This window comes from Gymnodraco acuticeps, unplaced genomic scaffold (genome assembly GCF_902827175.1).
Source record: "Gymnodraco acuticeps unplaced genomic scaffold, fGymAcu1.1, whole genome shotgun sequence".
In the NCBI taxonomy this organism is placed as follows: domain Eukaryota; kingdom Metazoa; phylum Chordata; class Actinopteri; order Perciformes; family Bathydraconidae; genus Gymnodraco; species Gymnodraco acuticeps.
Genome location: NW_022990280.1, coordinates 25300 through 40182, shown reverse-complemented (window position 1 = coordinate 40182; position 14883 = coordinate 25300). Strand labels below are relative to the sequence as shown.

The window sequence follows — 14883 nt, the reverse complement described above, 5'->3', positions numbered from 1 at the left end:
ACAACTATTACAGAGAAGCAGTGGTGGGTAATTAAAATAGTATATATTAGCCAACAATGCTCATTTAATATGTATACAAAACATAGAAAACCAAAAAATGCAAGTAACAGCTAAATGAAAATCTACGGCATTCAATTGTGCAAGTTATAGGGGGCTAAAATACAAACATGAATACAATGTTTACATGTTACTTTGTGGTGGACAGTATTGCAAATAAATGAACTTAATGTTAACATGAATGAAGTAAATGTGTATTCTTAATTAGTAGTATCCAATAAAGGTAAATTGTATCACGTGATCAGCTCAGGAACTCAAAAGACTGGTAAAACCTAAGATAAGAAAATTAGATCAGTTGGAAAAAAACATGTTTATTTTTAGATTTGAATATAGATTATTTCTTTTTTTATAATACTCTCTGTATTGTCAACAACAACATACTAGTTACTGCACATATAACATACATCTCTCCATGGGTGACAATAATCTCACTTTAAGATATCTATGTATATCTCAGTTTACATATCAACTACTTAAATAAAAGCACAGAGAGAAAATGAATAAGAATAATACATTATAATCATAATGGCCTGAGGTGTGGCGTCATTACAATGAGATACATCAAATAGAAGGGAAAGATAAATACACACACATATAGTAATAATAATAAAGCAAATACAAAATAACAAGTATTTCTGTCCACAAATGGACAGACTGGGCCTTTAAATGAACACCTCCCTCCCCCTGTTCTTCCAGCAGAAGGCGCTGTTCCATTAATCCCTCCCCCCGCTGTATGTGCAGTAAACACATAACAGGTTAGTTGAATCTACAGAACAGCATCTCAGTGACCCTGTCCCTGTTTACCATCTGTTCTGAGACACAGACATGGATCCTTATCAGAACCAGAGAGACTCCAGGAACCAGCAGAACCCCGGGAGAACCACCACACCTGGAACACCTGGAACATCTGGGGGTGATCAGACACCTGTGGACCCCGGAAGAGAGGACCCTGAAGCCCGGAACACACCCGCGAACAACCGGGAGCCTCAATAGTGAGTTATGATCAACATCCTACTCAGTATTTCGACCTTAAAGTCCATGTTTTTGTCCGTGACACGCGGTGTAACTTACAAATAAAAGTGCAAAGGAACATATATTAACTTTTTTTAATTTAGTTTAGTTAATATCTACTATGTTGGTGTAATATTTGATTAGTCAAAAACAGACTGGATGGTAAAAACATATTTTAAATTGAGTTTTCCGCTGCTAACTTTCAGTTTCGTTTTACTGGATTAGAGAGGGATACGATGCCTTCACTGTTTCCCGGAAACCGCAACTGCTTATCTAATGTAGCGCTTCAGACTATAGACTGTTGAACACAGTAATATTTTAGTTCTTAACACGAAAAACAACAGCGTGTAATAAGTGAGGGAAAGTTTGTACTCGGCAAATACAATGTATGAATCATTTCATTTATTTGGGCTAATAGAAAAATAAAAGGCCACTTTAGGAAAGCAGAAATATACAACATGACCTGAAAACAACGTAGTCAAATGTTTACAAGATAAACAAGTTATTGTGTCTTAATTGAAGGCAGCATCCTACTTGTATTATTATTTCTCATTCATGAAAGCAGCGTTTCTATTCTTTATTTTACTCATCATCTTTTAGCCAAAACAACATCAGTTTTGAACAAAGGTCTTTACCAGGGTTAACAATATTTATAAGGTCTTCTATATCTTAACATGTAAGCATATGTTAAATGTACTTGTATACATAAGTTATAATAAAACAACACTGAAAACAACCAATGATATATAAAACCGTTACTTATTGTCTTCATGAAATAGCATTTGAATGGTTTTGATGCACAAGTTGTTGTTTGGATCCATCTTGTATTCTAATTCTAATATTGTATGCAGTGTTGGGCAAGTTACTTCCAAAATGTAATATATTACATATGACTTATTACTGTCTTTTGAAAGTAATAAGTTACATTACAATATTACTGTCTCTGAAATGTAATGAGTTACACTACTTTAATTACTTTTTAGTTACTTTCACCAAAATAACCTCTAAAGAATGGCTAGGTATTTGAAATGCTAAAATGTGGTTTAGTGCAGCTCATTATACATCCAGTGAAGGGTAATGTGTTATAGCATAACAACTGTGTAGGCCCTTAAGGCTACTGACAACTTGTATTACACGGCTTAGTTGAATACTGGATTCTGATTATAAGTTCTTAACATGTGACACGTTGTTAATCCAGCAGTACAGACCACTGTCAAGGACTATGATGAAGGTTGCTAAGGAGGATCAAGAAAGAGAAAGGAAAAGAGGTTAAAAGACGGAGCGCTGGACGTCAGATAAATCACCAGAAGAAGGCAGACAGGAAGTAAACAATAACAGGACACGGAAAGGGCTCTGTAGTGTGTTGGCCGTGTACAGGCCCGGCTCCAGAACAAAAGGACTCAGGTGCATCTGAGGTTACAGGGGGCGCAGCAGTAGCAGGTTTACGTGAACAATAGTGGCCGGCAACAGCAATGAAAAATAGCATTGATGGTCCCAATGAACAGATTATGGCATTTGTTATGTTTTGAAACCAAGCAAGTGAGAACATTTCAAGTGTGTTAAAAGTGCAATCCTGAAATATCTCATATAGTCCAAAGTGGACTGTGGCAAAGAAAAGCACAAAAGCTTCAAAGCTGTACTGATAAAACAAATGAAAACATATAAATATTGTAAATCAAGGCAAATCATATTTGAACCAGCTCATGGTTTGAAATGGCAAACATTGAAAAGCAAAAGTATTATTAAAACCATGTACTAATCATCACCTTGGTCCCATCATATACTCTGGGAAGAGAATATCTACTGTGCTTGAAAACTGGTATCACATCATCATTTCAGCTGCAACATCAGCTCGTTGATAAGCTTGGGATATGAGATCTTTCTGTAGCCATTCGTGGTGAAGGCATCTGTGCTATTATGCATTATGTTTGACCCAACATTTCTTCAGGCATGGCAGAATATGGCACTATGTTCACATGAATATTCTAGCCATTGTCTATTTGTAAACCACGAGCTGCAAAATGACCGCCTAACCCCACTGTACAGGCAGGTACTTGTTTAGATATACCTGGGCAGGCTCTGTTTTGCCGTGGTATCCTGGCACCTGCGGGCCGCAGAGGGGCGGCGTGGTTTCGGGCGACGAAGACTGCTGCTCCGGGGGCGAGGGCGGCGAGTCAGGCGGGAGTAAGCTAGTGTCCACAACGGAGGGTAACGTGATGTCCCCATCTGACCTGTTACTGTCTGCAGTAGGTGCAGTGTTGCTGGCGTTTAGTGATGGTTGCTTTAACCATGTTCGTATAAATGATTATCCCCAGATGTGTGTCACTGCTGTGGAAGCCCTTTGGAAATGATGCACGCGCAGCGGAGCAGGTCACGCGCACCTGACACAATTTGTTGTTGGTATTTTTCGCTCCGTTCTCTATTTTTGAATAGAGGGTGCATAACATTCAACTGCCCGAAGATCCCGACGTGAAGCCTGAAGGGTAAACACCAGGGTTACTAATCTACCCGCACAATTTGTCTCTGGTGTCGGAATGTCTCGCTATGTTAGTACATTCTTAAAAAACAAAACACCATTTAATTTCGGGTTAAAATGTGTTGTAACTGCGTTACTGAGCATTGTGGGTAATATATTACCCACATTTAATTAGTAATGCGTTACATTACTTCGTTACAGCAAAAAGTAATATATTACTGTAACTCCGTTACTTTTGTAACGCGTTACACCCAACACTGATTGTATGTACTAAGCATTCATTTGTGTATGTTACATCTTTTCATGAAACCCGTAACTATAGCTGTCCTATATATTGGAGTTGAATATATATATATATATATATATATATATCTACATTTTACACATGATAAATCCAAGGTAGTTGGGTTTATCATGGGAACAGAAATCTACTTGTTTACGTTTGAAAGACTTTCCAAACTTGTATTTAGTGCTTTTTACACACCAAAAACACGTGTACGAGTTATTGGCCTATCAGTACAGAATGAAGTTATACCTGGACGAATCTGATTCAAGACGAATAATATAAACCAAGTATACCGTCTTATCTTTTACACGTTTTGTATCCTCACAGCTGCAGACACTTATGAGTTTTCATGAAGGACCAAGGTTTCACTAACACTCTCTCTCTGTCTCCATCCTCAGCTCAGTTGGGTTTACGATGATCCCGCCCAATGAATCCCGACGAAGCAAGACTCAAATGAGTATGCCGACATCGCATCCTTCAAATACCAAATAATGTTCCTACATGTTGAAATGTATTTCCCGAATAACAAAGCTCTGTGTTGCTGCAGTGGCTCAGAAAGAACTGGAGGAGCTTCAGAAGTGGAAAGAGGAAAATAAACCCAAACCTGTGCAGCCCGTCTCAGAGAAGCTGGGTAAGCGAGTACACTCCATGCCAATCAGCTTTTTGCACAACATTATCCTTATGTGTTGTGTGCTTATGCATTTGTTTACTTACTGATTTGTTGTCATGTGTTTTAATTGATCAAGGTGGGAACGCAACATTGTCTGCAGTCAGGGAGAAGCAGCATTTAGAATTACATCACGCCAAACTGCAGAAGAAGGTACTTCCTCACACGTTTACTGTCATAAACACAGAATACACTCAATTCATACGCTCTTAGCCCTTAGATGCACAAGTGGGTCTTTTTGGACCAGTGAGGTCGTTTTCTTAGAGTATCTCTGTAATTACACTTTTTTATCATTTCATATTCCAGCTATTCCTCAAAAAACATGTTTTGGATATCATGCCATTCACATTTTAAATTTACATTTTAAGAAATTGTAGTTTTTGTATTCCTACCCCAAGCTTCCATAAGTGGGTCAAAAATGACCCGCATGCATTTCCTATGGGAACCTTTGATTCTACCACACAGACTACGTCACAAGTGACACCTCTGTCACTACCCGATCCGTCCCCCTGCCCGATCTGTACTGCGCATGTGCGAGATGGTCCGCCATATTGGACAACTCCGTACGGCAACTCTAATAGGACACTTGACACAGTGGCTTTTGGCAAAGCTCAAAAATAAAACGAGAGAGAGATGAGTTATTGTTATTACAACGTGACTTCACTATTATTTAACAACTCTTTTTATTGGGTTCTTTTATTTGGGGTTAAGTACATTGTCAGAATAAGTGAGAAATGGATTTAACTTCTGTTAGACAGCCATACATTTTTGCATACATTCACAGTAAATATGTATTCAGTATGATAGCTGTCTAACAGTTAAATCCATGTCTCACTTATTCTGACAATGTACTTAACCCCAAATAAAAGAACCCAATAAAAAGAGTTGTTAAATAATAGTGAAGTCACGTTGTAATAACAATAACTCCTCTCTCTCGAGTTTTCCTTTTGAGCTTTGCCAAAAGCCACTGTGTCAAGTGTCCTAGTTGGGTTGCCGTACGGAGTTGTCCAATATGGCGGACCATCTCGCACATGCGCAGTACGGATCGGGCAGGGCGGCAGATCGGGTAGTGACAGCCAGTCAGGAAGATTATTTTACACAGCAAGATCTGATGCCTGTCAGTGTAATAATAATAATACATTATATTTGTATAGGGCTTTTCAAGGACTCAAAATCACTTTACAATATTGTCACGGTGTGTGAAGCAGGGAGGACCCAAATGCAGATTAAAGTGAAAGTTCCTTTATTTCAAGGCTAGGTGATAACACAGACAAAACAGAACACTCACCGACGAACTAGTCATGACAAAAGACGAACCGACAAAGACAGACAGAAAAACCAGAACTTAAATACACACAAGACTAATCACACAAACAAGACACAGGTGAGGAGGGAGGAGAAAACACAGGGACACCAGGTGAACACAATCGGGTAAATTAGACACACCAGGGAAACTAACGACCGGGAACCACAGACAGATCCAAACAAGACAAGACACAACGCAGACAGAAACAGGCAAGACAGGAGGTGAAGACCTTTCAACATGAAACAAGACAAGACAAAACACCATAAAGACAGATCGTGACAAATATAAGGGAAACAATTCTAAAATTCTAAATAGTGAAAAATTAAATATTTCTAGTGTGAACCAAAATATAATACTAAATATTATACACGTGATTTTTTTGAACCAAAATGGCATAAAAACACATATTATTCTAATACGGGTCCTTTTTGACCCACTTATGGAAGAGTATATGCATCCAAGGGTTAAGAGTGATTACAGTCATATGTATTCTGTGAGAAACACAATGTATTAACATATGGTTGAGATGCAAGGAAAGATGTTCCTTGGTTGAATCACAAATACTATTCATGGCTTAATTGAAGCAAATGTACCTGCAGGATTCTAGCTGTTCATGGTTGAAAGCACTGATTGTAGGTCGCTTTGTCGTCAGCTCAATAAATACAAAATATGTGTGTTTGAAGCTGAAACAGCAGGAGGCGGACAAGAAGAAGAGGCAAGAGGAGGACGAGGAGAACCAGAAGATGAAAGATAAACAGCGGGAGAGGGTGAGAACAACATTTAATCATCAATACGTAGAGGGGCATTTGGAGAGCGCTGATCCCAACAGAGGTCGTTTCTAACAGTAAGCCTTCAATGTTTCGTGTTTACTCTCAAATTAAACGGCTTCTTCCTTGGCCAATGCAACACCTTTCTACTCAGTTCCATGAAAATAAGGTTGGTACTTTCTCTGAAATCCTGCTGACAAACAAACACAACCGTGAACATTACCTTTAAAAAAGGTCATGTGTGATGTGCTCTATCCGAACCGCTCATATTGACACTTAAAGCGTCTTTGAGCTCTGGGGAAAGCGCTATAACAATTAAATGTATTATTAAACTCATTTTGAGTTTCATGCACTGTTGGAAAGAGGGGATTCGTAGCTGGTCTTAACGTGTCCCAATGTCCTCTTTGCAAGTTCAATTAATACACCGATGAATGGGGAAAGGGATCATACGCAGACAAAAACAGACGATGAATTTCCAGTGGTTGGATCCATTTTAGTTTGAGGTTTTTTGAAGAGGTTGTACAATAACACGGTTTCATTCTGTCTGTGAGTCGTTGGGTGGTAGCTGTTAGCATCTGCTGCGTCTGTAGTCTGTAGTTTCCTGTAACTTATATACACCTGTGTGCGTCTAATCAGCGCCACCAAGTGTTCAAAAGAATACGGCAGGATAAAAACAGTATAAACAGACTTTTTTTTTATATCCAAAGTGACTAACATACTCAGTACTGTGGACAATCCCCACAGGAGCCATTTGGGGAGAAGTGTCTTCGGGGCACAACGACATGCTGACTGCACTGGGACTCGAACTTGCTACCCTCTGATTCGAAGATCAGCGCATTAACCCACTGTGCCACACGCCTCCCTGACATGCCAACAATACACATAAATAACTCCTACGCTCGAGATATCCTTTTGTTCCCCTGAGCCACGTTTACGAGGAAAACGCCTTCAAAGCTTGAAGTACATTCTTAAAAATATACAAGCCAAAGTTATTTAAAGAGGGGGCTCCAAGCTTCATATTATAGGGGATAAGTACCCCTGGAAACACCCCCATTGGGACCACAATTGGGGCTAAGTAGAGTAAGATGTGAAGGTTGTCATTCTGCCTTTACTAGCTTCAAAAATGTTTTTATCATCTGAATATTGCAAAGACTTGAAAATCAACCAAAAACCCCAAATCGACACGAGTTCTTGACATGAATCCACGTTTATATTTCAAAATGAGGTGTTTGTTACATCCCACTGATTTCAAGAGAGCGGGACACATATAAGTACTTGGCATTCAAGCAAAAGCTCAGTTCATTAAGACTTACAAAACTGCTTTAAATCCCTCGCCACCCCATCAACTTATATTTCAATTCAGAACAAATCATTAGAAAATGGAGAAAAGCAAACATTGAGCAGATTCAGTATATTAAACACCCTTTGGTGAGTTATTTAAACCCCATCTAATCTGTTATATTTCAGTCGGCACAGAGGTTTCCTGAGTGCTTTTTGACAAACCCCAGAGATCAGGAACGCTCTGTTTTGAGAGGAGGTGGAAAAAGCTAAGTTTCAGCCAGATGCAGAAACACATTCAATCTCAATCCTTTGCTGGAATCCAGTTCAATGTGCTTAGATTGGAGGAAGTGTAACAGGCCGAGTATCAACATTTGTAATCAGCCAAGTTTACAGAGGAACATATAGGATGACAAACAATCTACCATATTGGCAAACTAAAATACGAAAAACTCCAACCTTCATCCTTATCAAAGCTCTATCAGGGGTGTCCAAAGTTTTTTCACCGAGGGCCACACACAGAAAAATATACGAAGGGCTGGGGCCACTCACTAGAGATATTTTGCCTCATAAGTTCTGTTATAAGTTGGAAAAGTCAATCCAATGTAGGTACATTATTCTTGATACGTGGACCTATTAACACGTGAATACTGTGTCATATATTTGAACATATATTTAAGAAGTAAGACAAGCAGAAGTTTATTATACTTAAGTCATTATACTTCTTTAATTTGCTGAGTGAGGGCCGATTAAAAATGGTCCGCTGGCCGCATTTGGCCCCCGGGCCGTAGTTTGGACACCCCTGAGCTGCGTTATTTCAAACATGATCTCAAAGCAAAGCTGAACCTGCTCTTAAAGACTGAGACACTTTGTTCAAGTGAAATGATTGTAAAGGAAGGAGGGTACGCCCGGACTGTCTTAAACATTAAGACTCTTGCTGGCAGTGAAATGAATTAGGCTCTTTGAAATAATGTTGTTTTGAAAATTCAAAGAAAGATACATTATTATTTATTTGGGATTTGTATAATCTAAAGCTTAGTGCAGTTTTTCTTCCTCAAAGATTATCAGTTCAATTTGAAATTAAAGTTCCACAATCCTTCCCTCTATAGATACACTTGTTTCAACAAAGTTTTGTAACCTGATTACTTTCCGTTACGGTTGGATGACCTCAATATCAAATGCAATCAAGCGAAAAGAAAAATGTGTGTATTATGTTAGATACACGAGTCAAACTCGAGGCCCGGGGGCCAAATCAGGCCCTTGGTGGATTTAATTTCGGCCCGCAGGATAATTTCTAATTCCTATTAGATCTGGCCCGCCGGTATATTGCACGCACACCTTCACTCCATCCTGAGGGTCTCCTCCGCTCAGAGCCTGAGCCCAAACATTGATGACCTTGCACCCAAGATGAGATGCCAAGTATCTGAGCTAGCATCACAGAGCAGCACACTGAGTTCAATGGATGTTTCCTTCTGCACTTTCTCTCAGGACAACAGGGCATGTTTGGTTTCTCTTTGAGGGAATAGTTTTGTTGAAGCTGTTGTTGGCCTGTGGGAAAATGTACTCATAAGAAATGACTCAGAAAAGCTGCAGATAGAGCCATAAGAAATGAATGCAGCTGATTATTTAATGTTGTTTTTATAGGCAATCATTTAAGCTTTGTTAGTTCCAGGTTTAATATGTGCAATAAGTTCATTTCAATAAGTTCTGCAATGAACATTGAACCAGTCCGGCCCTCCACTAGCACCCATTTTTTAATGTTGATTTGAACACCCCTGTAAAACAACAGAACAATGTGACCTTCGAAAAGAAGAAACCAAGATATTTAGGATCAGAGATTTTCTTAAAAAAGCTGAAAAAAATCAGAAAATCCTCCGTTTGAGTTGAACACACACAGTTAAGCTCACACACACTATTTGATGAACATATAGGTTCACCTGCCGAATTAAAAACAGAACAAAGGAAGCAAAGAAACCATGAAGCAGATTCAGGCAGTAGAAGTATAGATTCACACGTAAAGTATTATCCTACAGAACAGAACAGCTACAGAGAAGAGATAACATCTGATCCTTTGTGTGTAGAAGTACACACATAATAATCCAAGTTTTAGGAATGTATTAATCTGATTACATCTTTTCTATTGAACTGTAAGTGAATACAGTTTCCTGATTACTTAATAATCCCGTTGCATACATCCTGTTACCCAGGCCCGCTAATACATGCAAATAAGAGGCTGATATATCAAAGTAAACAACAAATAACAAGAGTGAGAGCTTTCTTGTTTGCTAAAAGATATATAATGTATTCGATAATTGTCATTTTGTGGAGTATCACTCTTCTTACTTTGTAGAACACTTTATTTAAAGTGTTTGAACCCAACCCAGTGTTTGACACACAACGCTAGATAGAACATACACAAAGCACAACAATAAGACATACATAAACACCATAAATACAAAATATGTAGTGTCTTTCTAAAGGTTTGTATTCTTCTTAGGTCAGCTTGTGTCACTCTTCACTGCATGGCACTAGTTTGTCTTCTCTCAGTGAGAAGCAATACCAGTAATGGCCTCTAGATGTCAGCAGAGTGTCTTCCCTCACATTACAACCCTGAGAAGCACCTGATGAATGCTCTCCTCCGAAACCAAAGTCAGCTCCTCTCAGACTTCTCATTCCTCACGACCTGGCCCTCAATGTGACATATAGCGGTTATTAGACTGCCTGTGTGGAAAGCTCATTATACTCAGGACTAGTAGGTGATCCGCAGAACCTTCTCCATGTTGCAACCGCACCTCTTTTGAAGCCATAGGAATGTTCCGGTAATCCACACCAGAGCTGTCAAAAGTACACACGTCCTTTACTCAAGTAGAAGGTACAGATACTCGTGTTTAAAAATACTCTGGTGAAAGTAGAAGTACTGACTAAAACTTCTTTACTCAAGTAAAAGTAAAGAGGCTTTGAAGTGTACTTCAGTAAAAAAGTGCCCATCACTAGCAGCTGTTTTAAAGAGTACCTGACCATCCCTTTATATTAATAGAACAATAATGTCATTGTAGCTAATGAATGTTTCCATGCTGAACAACGGCAACATGACAAACGTTTCCATTGGTCCCTCTTCTTTAGAGAAGAGCAGGAAATGATGGATACACGGATCGTGTTCAAATCAATAGGCACGCAATGACTCTAAAGAATATGATCACGCATCAAACACACATTCAGACTAAAGGAACCAGCTGTTTGGAAAATGAGAGAGTAGAAAGTACAGGTATTTGAGTTCAACATGTAGAGAAGTAGAAAGTACAGGTATTTGAGTTCAACATGTAAGAAGTAGAAAGTACAGGTATTGAGTTCAACATGTAAGAAGTAGAAAGTACAGGTATTTGAGTTCAACATGTAAGAAGTAGAAAGTACAGGTATTTGAGTTCAACATGTAAGAAGTAGAAAGTACAGGTATTTGAGTTCAACATGTAAGAAGTAGAAAGTACAGGTATTTGAGTTCACATGTAAGAAGTAGAAAGTACAGTATTTGTGTTCAACATGTAAGAAGTAGAAAAGTACAGGTATTTGAGTTCACATGTAAGAAGTAGAAAGTACAGGTATTTGTGGTCAACATGTAAGAAGTAGAAAGTACAGGTATTTGAGTTCAACCTGTAAGAAGTAGAAAAGTACAGGTATTTGAGTTCACATGTAAGAAGTAGAAAGTACAAGGTATTTGGGGTTCAACATGTAAGAAGTAGAAAGTACAGGTATTTGAGTTCAACATGTAAGAAGTAGAAAGTAGCAGGTATTTGGGTTCAACATTAAAAAAGAAGTAGAAAGTACAGGTATTTGAGTTCAACATGTAAGAAGTAGAAAGTACAGGTATTTGGGTTCAACATGTAAGAAGTAGAAAGTACAGGTATTTGAGTTCAACATGAGAGAAGTAGAGAAGTACAGGTATTTGGAGTTCAACATGTAAGAAGTAGAAAGTACAGGTATTTGTGGTCAACATGTAAGAAGTAGAAAGTACAGGTATTTGTGTTCAAAATGTAAGAAGTAGAAAGTACAGGTATTTGTGTTCAACATGTAAGAAGTAGAAAGTACAAGGTATTTGTGGTTCAACATGTCATAGAAGTTAGAAAGTACAGGTATTTGAGTTCAACATGTAAGAAGTAGAAAGTACAGGTATTTGAGGTCAACATGTAAGAAGTAGAAAGTCCAGGTATTTGAGTTCAACATGTAAGAAGTAGAAAGTACAGGTATTTGAGTTCAACATGTAAGAAGTAGAAAGTCCAGGTATTTGTGTTCAACATGTAAGAAGTAGAAAGTACAGGTATTTGTGTTCAACATGTAAGAAGTAGAAAGTACCAGGTATTTTGGGTTCAACATGTGAGAATTAGAAAGTACAGGTATTTGTGTTCAACATGTAAGAAGTAGAAAGTACAGGTATTTGAGTTCAACATGTAAGAAGTAGAAAGTACAGGTATTTGGGTTCAACATGTGAGAAGTAGAAAGTACAGGTATTTGTGTTCAACATGTAAGAAGTAGAAAGTACAGGTATTTGAGTTCAACATGTAAGAAGTAGAAAGTACAGGTATTTGAGTTCAACATGTAAGAAGTAGAAAGTACAGGTATTTGAGTTCAACATGTAAGAAGTAGAAAGTACAGGTATTTGTGTTCAACATGTAAGAAGTAGAAAGTACAGGTATTTGTGTTCAACATGTAAGAAGTCAAAGTCAAAAGTCGTCAGGAAAATAAGTAGTGGAGTAAAGTACTGATACCAGAAACATGTACTTAAGTACAGTAACAAAGTATTTGTACTCCACTACTTCCCACCATACCAGAGCTTCTCTTGGACAACTGGACTTAAAATCACACTGTACATTTTACATTTATATTCAATCTAATATTTAATATTCTATTCATCACATACTCGTATATATAATATCCTGCTTTATAAATACAGAGTGAGCAGAACTTTAGCTCTGACAACAATCAGCTCTTCGTATTATTACAAGGTTAAAAGTGACTCAATACATATTGTGACTTTCTCACAATACACACATTGTCTTTGTATTTCCTACAAACACTTTGACTTGGTTGGAACAGACTGTGTTGCATGTTCACAGCTCTGACGGCAAATCACGGAGAGATAAGCAGAACATTCAATTACAGTATTTTTATTATTATTTTGCTTTGTGGGAAAAAAACGGAAACACCCGGAGAAAACCCTGTATCCTGAAAAACTGAAAAGTTGACTTTAATCAAATGTATTAGCTAACACATTTCACATAACTGTATTAGGTTAGTTGACAGCAATAATATTACGTTTAAATTCAAAATAATAGGTTCTACTTAAAGGTGGGGTAATTTTGGAGAAACCAGCTCGAGATCGCTAGAATTTGAAAATACACAGCCGGAAGAAATCTGCCACTTCCTCACAGAGCCCCTCCTCCAACACACACGAACGCGCACATGACCAATGAGGGCACGAGATCAGTTTGTGCCCAGATGGAAGGCTGACAGGCAGGTAGGCCATCCAGTTACTTTAGCCGGCTCAGATGATTGGTCGTGCTTTTTACAGCGCCACAGCTTCCACTGATGACTTTTTTTAATGGATTTTTTGTCAAAGCACTTCAGATATTCATTACTATCGGGATGTTAAGAGCATTCCATGGAATATAACAACAAGTGTATCTCGAGCCGGTTTCTCAAACTTACCTACCTCATCTTTAATACTATGGCTAAATGTAAAGTGGGAAAACCGGAAACACCAAATGACGTAAGAATGAAAAAAAAATCAATCAAAAACCAATACAGAAAACATTTAATATGGTTGAACACTAAATGAAAAAGGTGCTGCGACCAATAATAACTTAACTGTAGATAATGCTCTTTAGACTTGATGTGAGTCTTCTCAGGATGACCAAACACTTTGACTACCTTATGAGTATTTAACTCAAATGTGCGTTTATCAAGAGAGGTGAAAAGTCTCTCTAAAGTCATACGGGATGCAATCACTGATTTTCAGTCACTCACCTTTAAGTTTCCCAACACCTGTTTTGGGGAAAGAAACGTTGCTAACGTGCTATTTGTGAGACCTCAGGATACACACACTGCGTTTTGATGGATGACACCAAATGTAAACCATAACTGGGGTTTAGTTTCCCTTGGCCTTTCTGAGGGCTCCGATGGTTAAATGTGTTCGGATGAATATATATTTAAAGTGTGTGGGAATTAAAACGGCAAATAGGGAAACAAAGCAAGATACATGCAGCCATTATGCACATAGCAACGATGCCTAACAACAGGCTGAGACAAGCAAACAGGGAACTTTTGAAGAGATTACTGCAAAATATGCAAAATATTTGAACAAAGTTAAATGAAGCAAAGACCGCAGAGGGCAACCGAGTGTATTTCCTGTTTGGTGCAGAACCATTTGTATAATGTGGGATTTTTCAAGAAGAGAAGCTGAAATCATGTAATCATCAGTCGGTAGCCGATAATACTCATGGGAATTGAAATAACCCTGATCTATACTGCACAACGTGTATTCACTTTTAAATATGCATGTTGTCCCAAGGAGCCTGGATTGGTCAAGGAAGAAGTTATTTAGAAGAAGGAACACACAGCCCATCTGAGTGAGGCTCACATTGAAGCTTATAGTATAAAGTCTACTATACACACACAAACACACACACACACACCACACACACACACACACACACACCCCCACACACACACCCACACACACACACACCATGTATACATCACTTCAGGGGACATTACATTGACTTACATGCATTTCCTGGAGACTTATCCTAACCATAATCATAACCAACACATGCCTAACCCTAACCTTAACCCTTACCAAGTCTTCACCCTGAAATTAATGATTCCCTTATGGGGACCTCAAATTGGTCCCCATAAGGGAAGCCAGTCCCCACACGTGACTGTGTAAACAGATTTAGGTCCCAACAAGTATAGTAATGCTAGACCACACACACACACACACACACCACACCACCACACGCAACACACACACCCACACATCAC

At 38.5% G+C, this 14883-nt stretch overlaps 1 protein-coding gene across 1 annotated transcript in view; it reads left to right on the top strand.

Annotated features, from left to right (window-relative positions):
• Positions 1-782: 782 nt before the first annotated feature.
• epsti1 (epithelial stromal interaction 1) overlaps positions 783-14883 on the top strand; it is a gene marked incomplete at its 3' end in the record, with an annotated part of 39389 nt that continues 25288 nt past the window's right edge. Inside the window, exons 1-5 of the mRNA XM_034221770.1 lie at positions 783-1049; positions 4229-4287; positions 4378-4461; positions 4577-4650; positions 6487-6570. Coding sequence (XP_034077661.1) covers positions 883-1049; positions 4229-4287; positions 4378-4461; positions 4577-4650; positions 6487-6570 — 468 coding nt within the window. The remainder of the gene's footprint in view (positions 1050-4228; positions 4288-4377; positions 4462-4576; positions 4651-6486; positions 6571-14883) is intronic.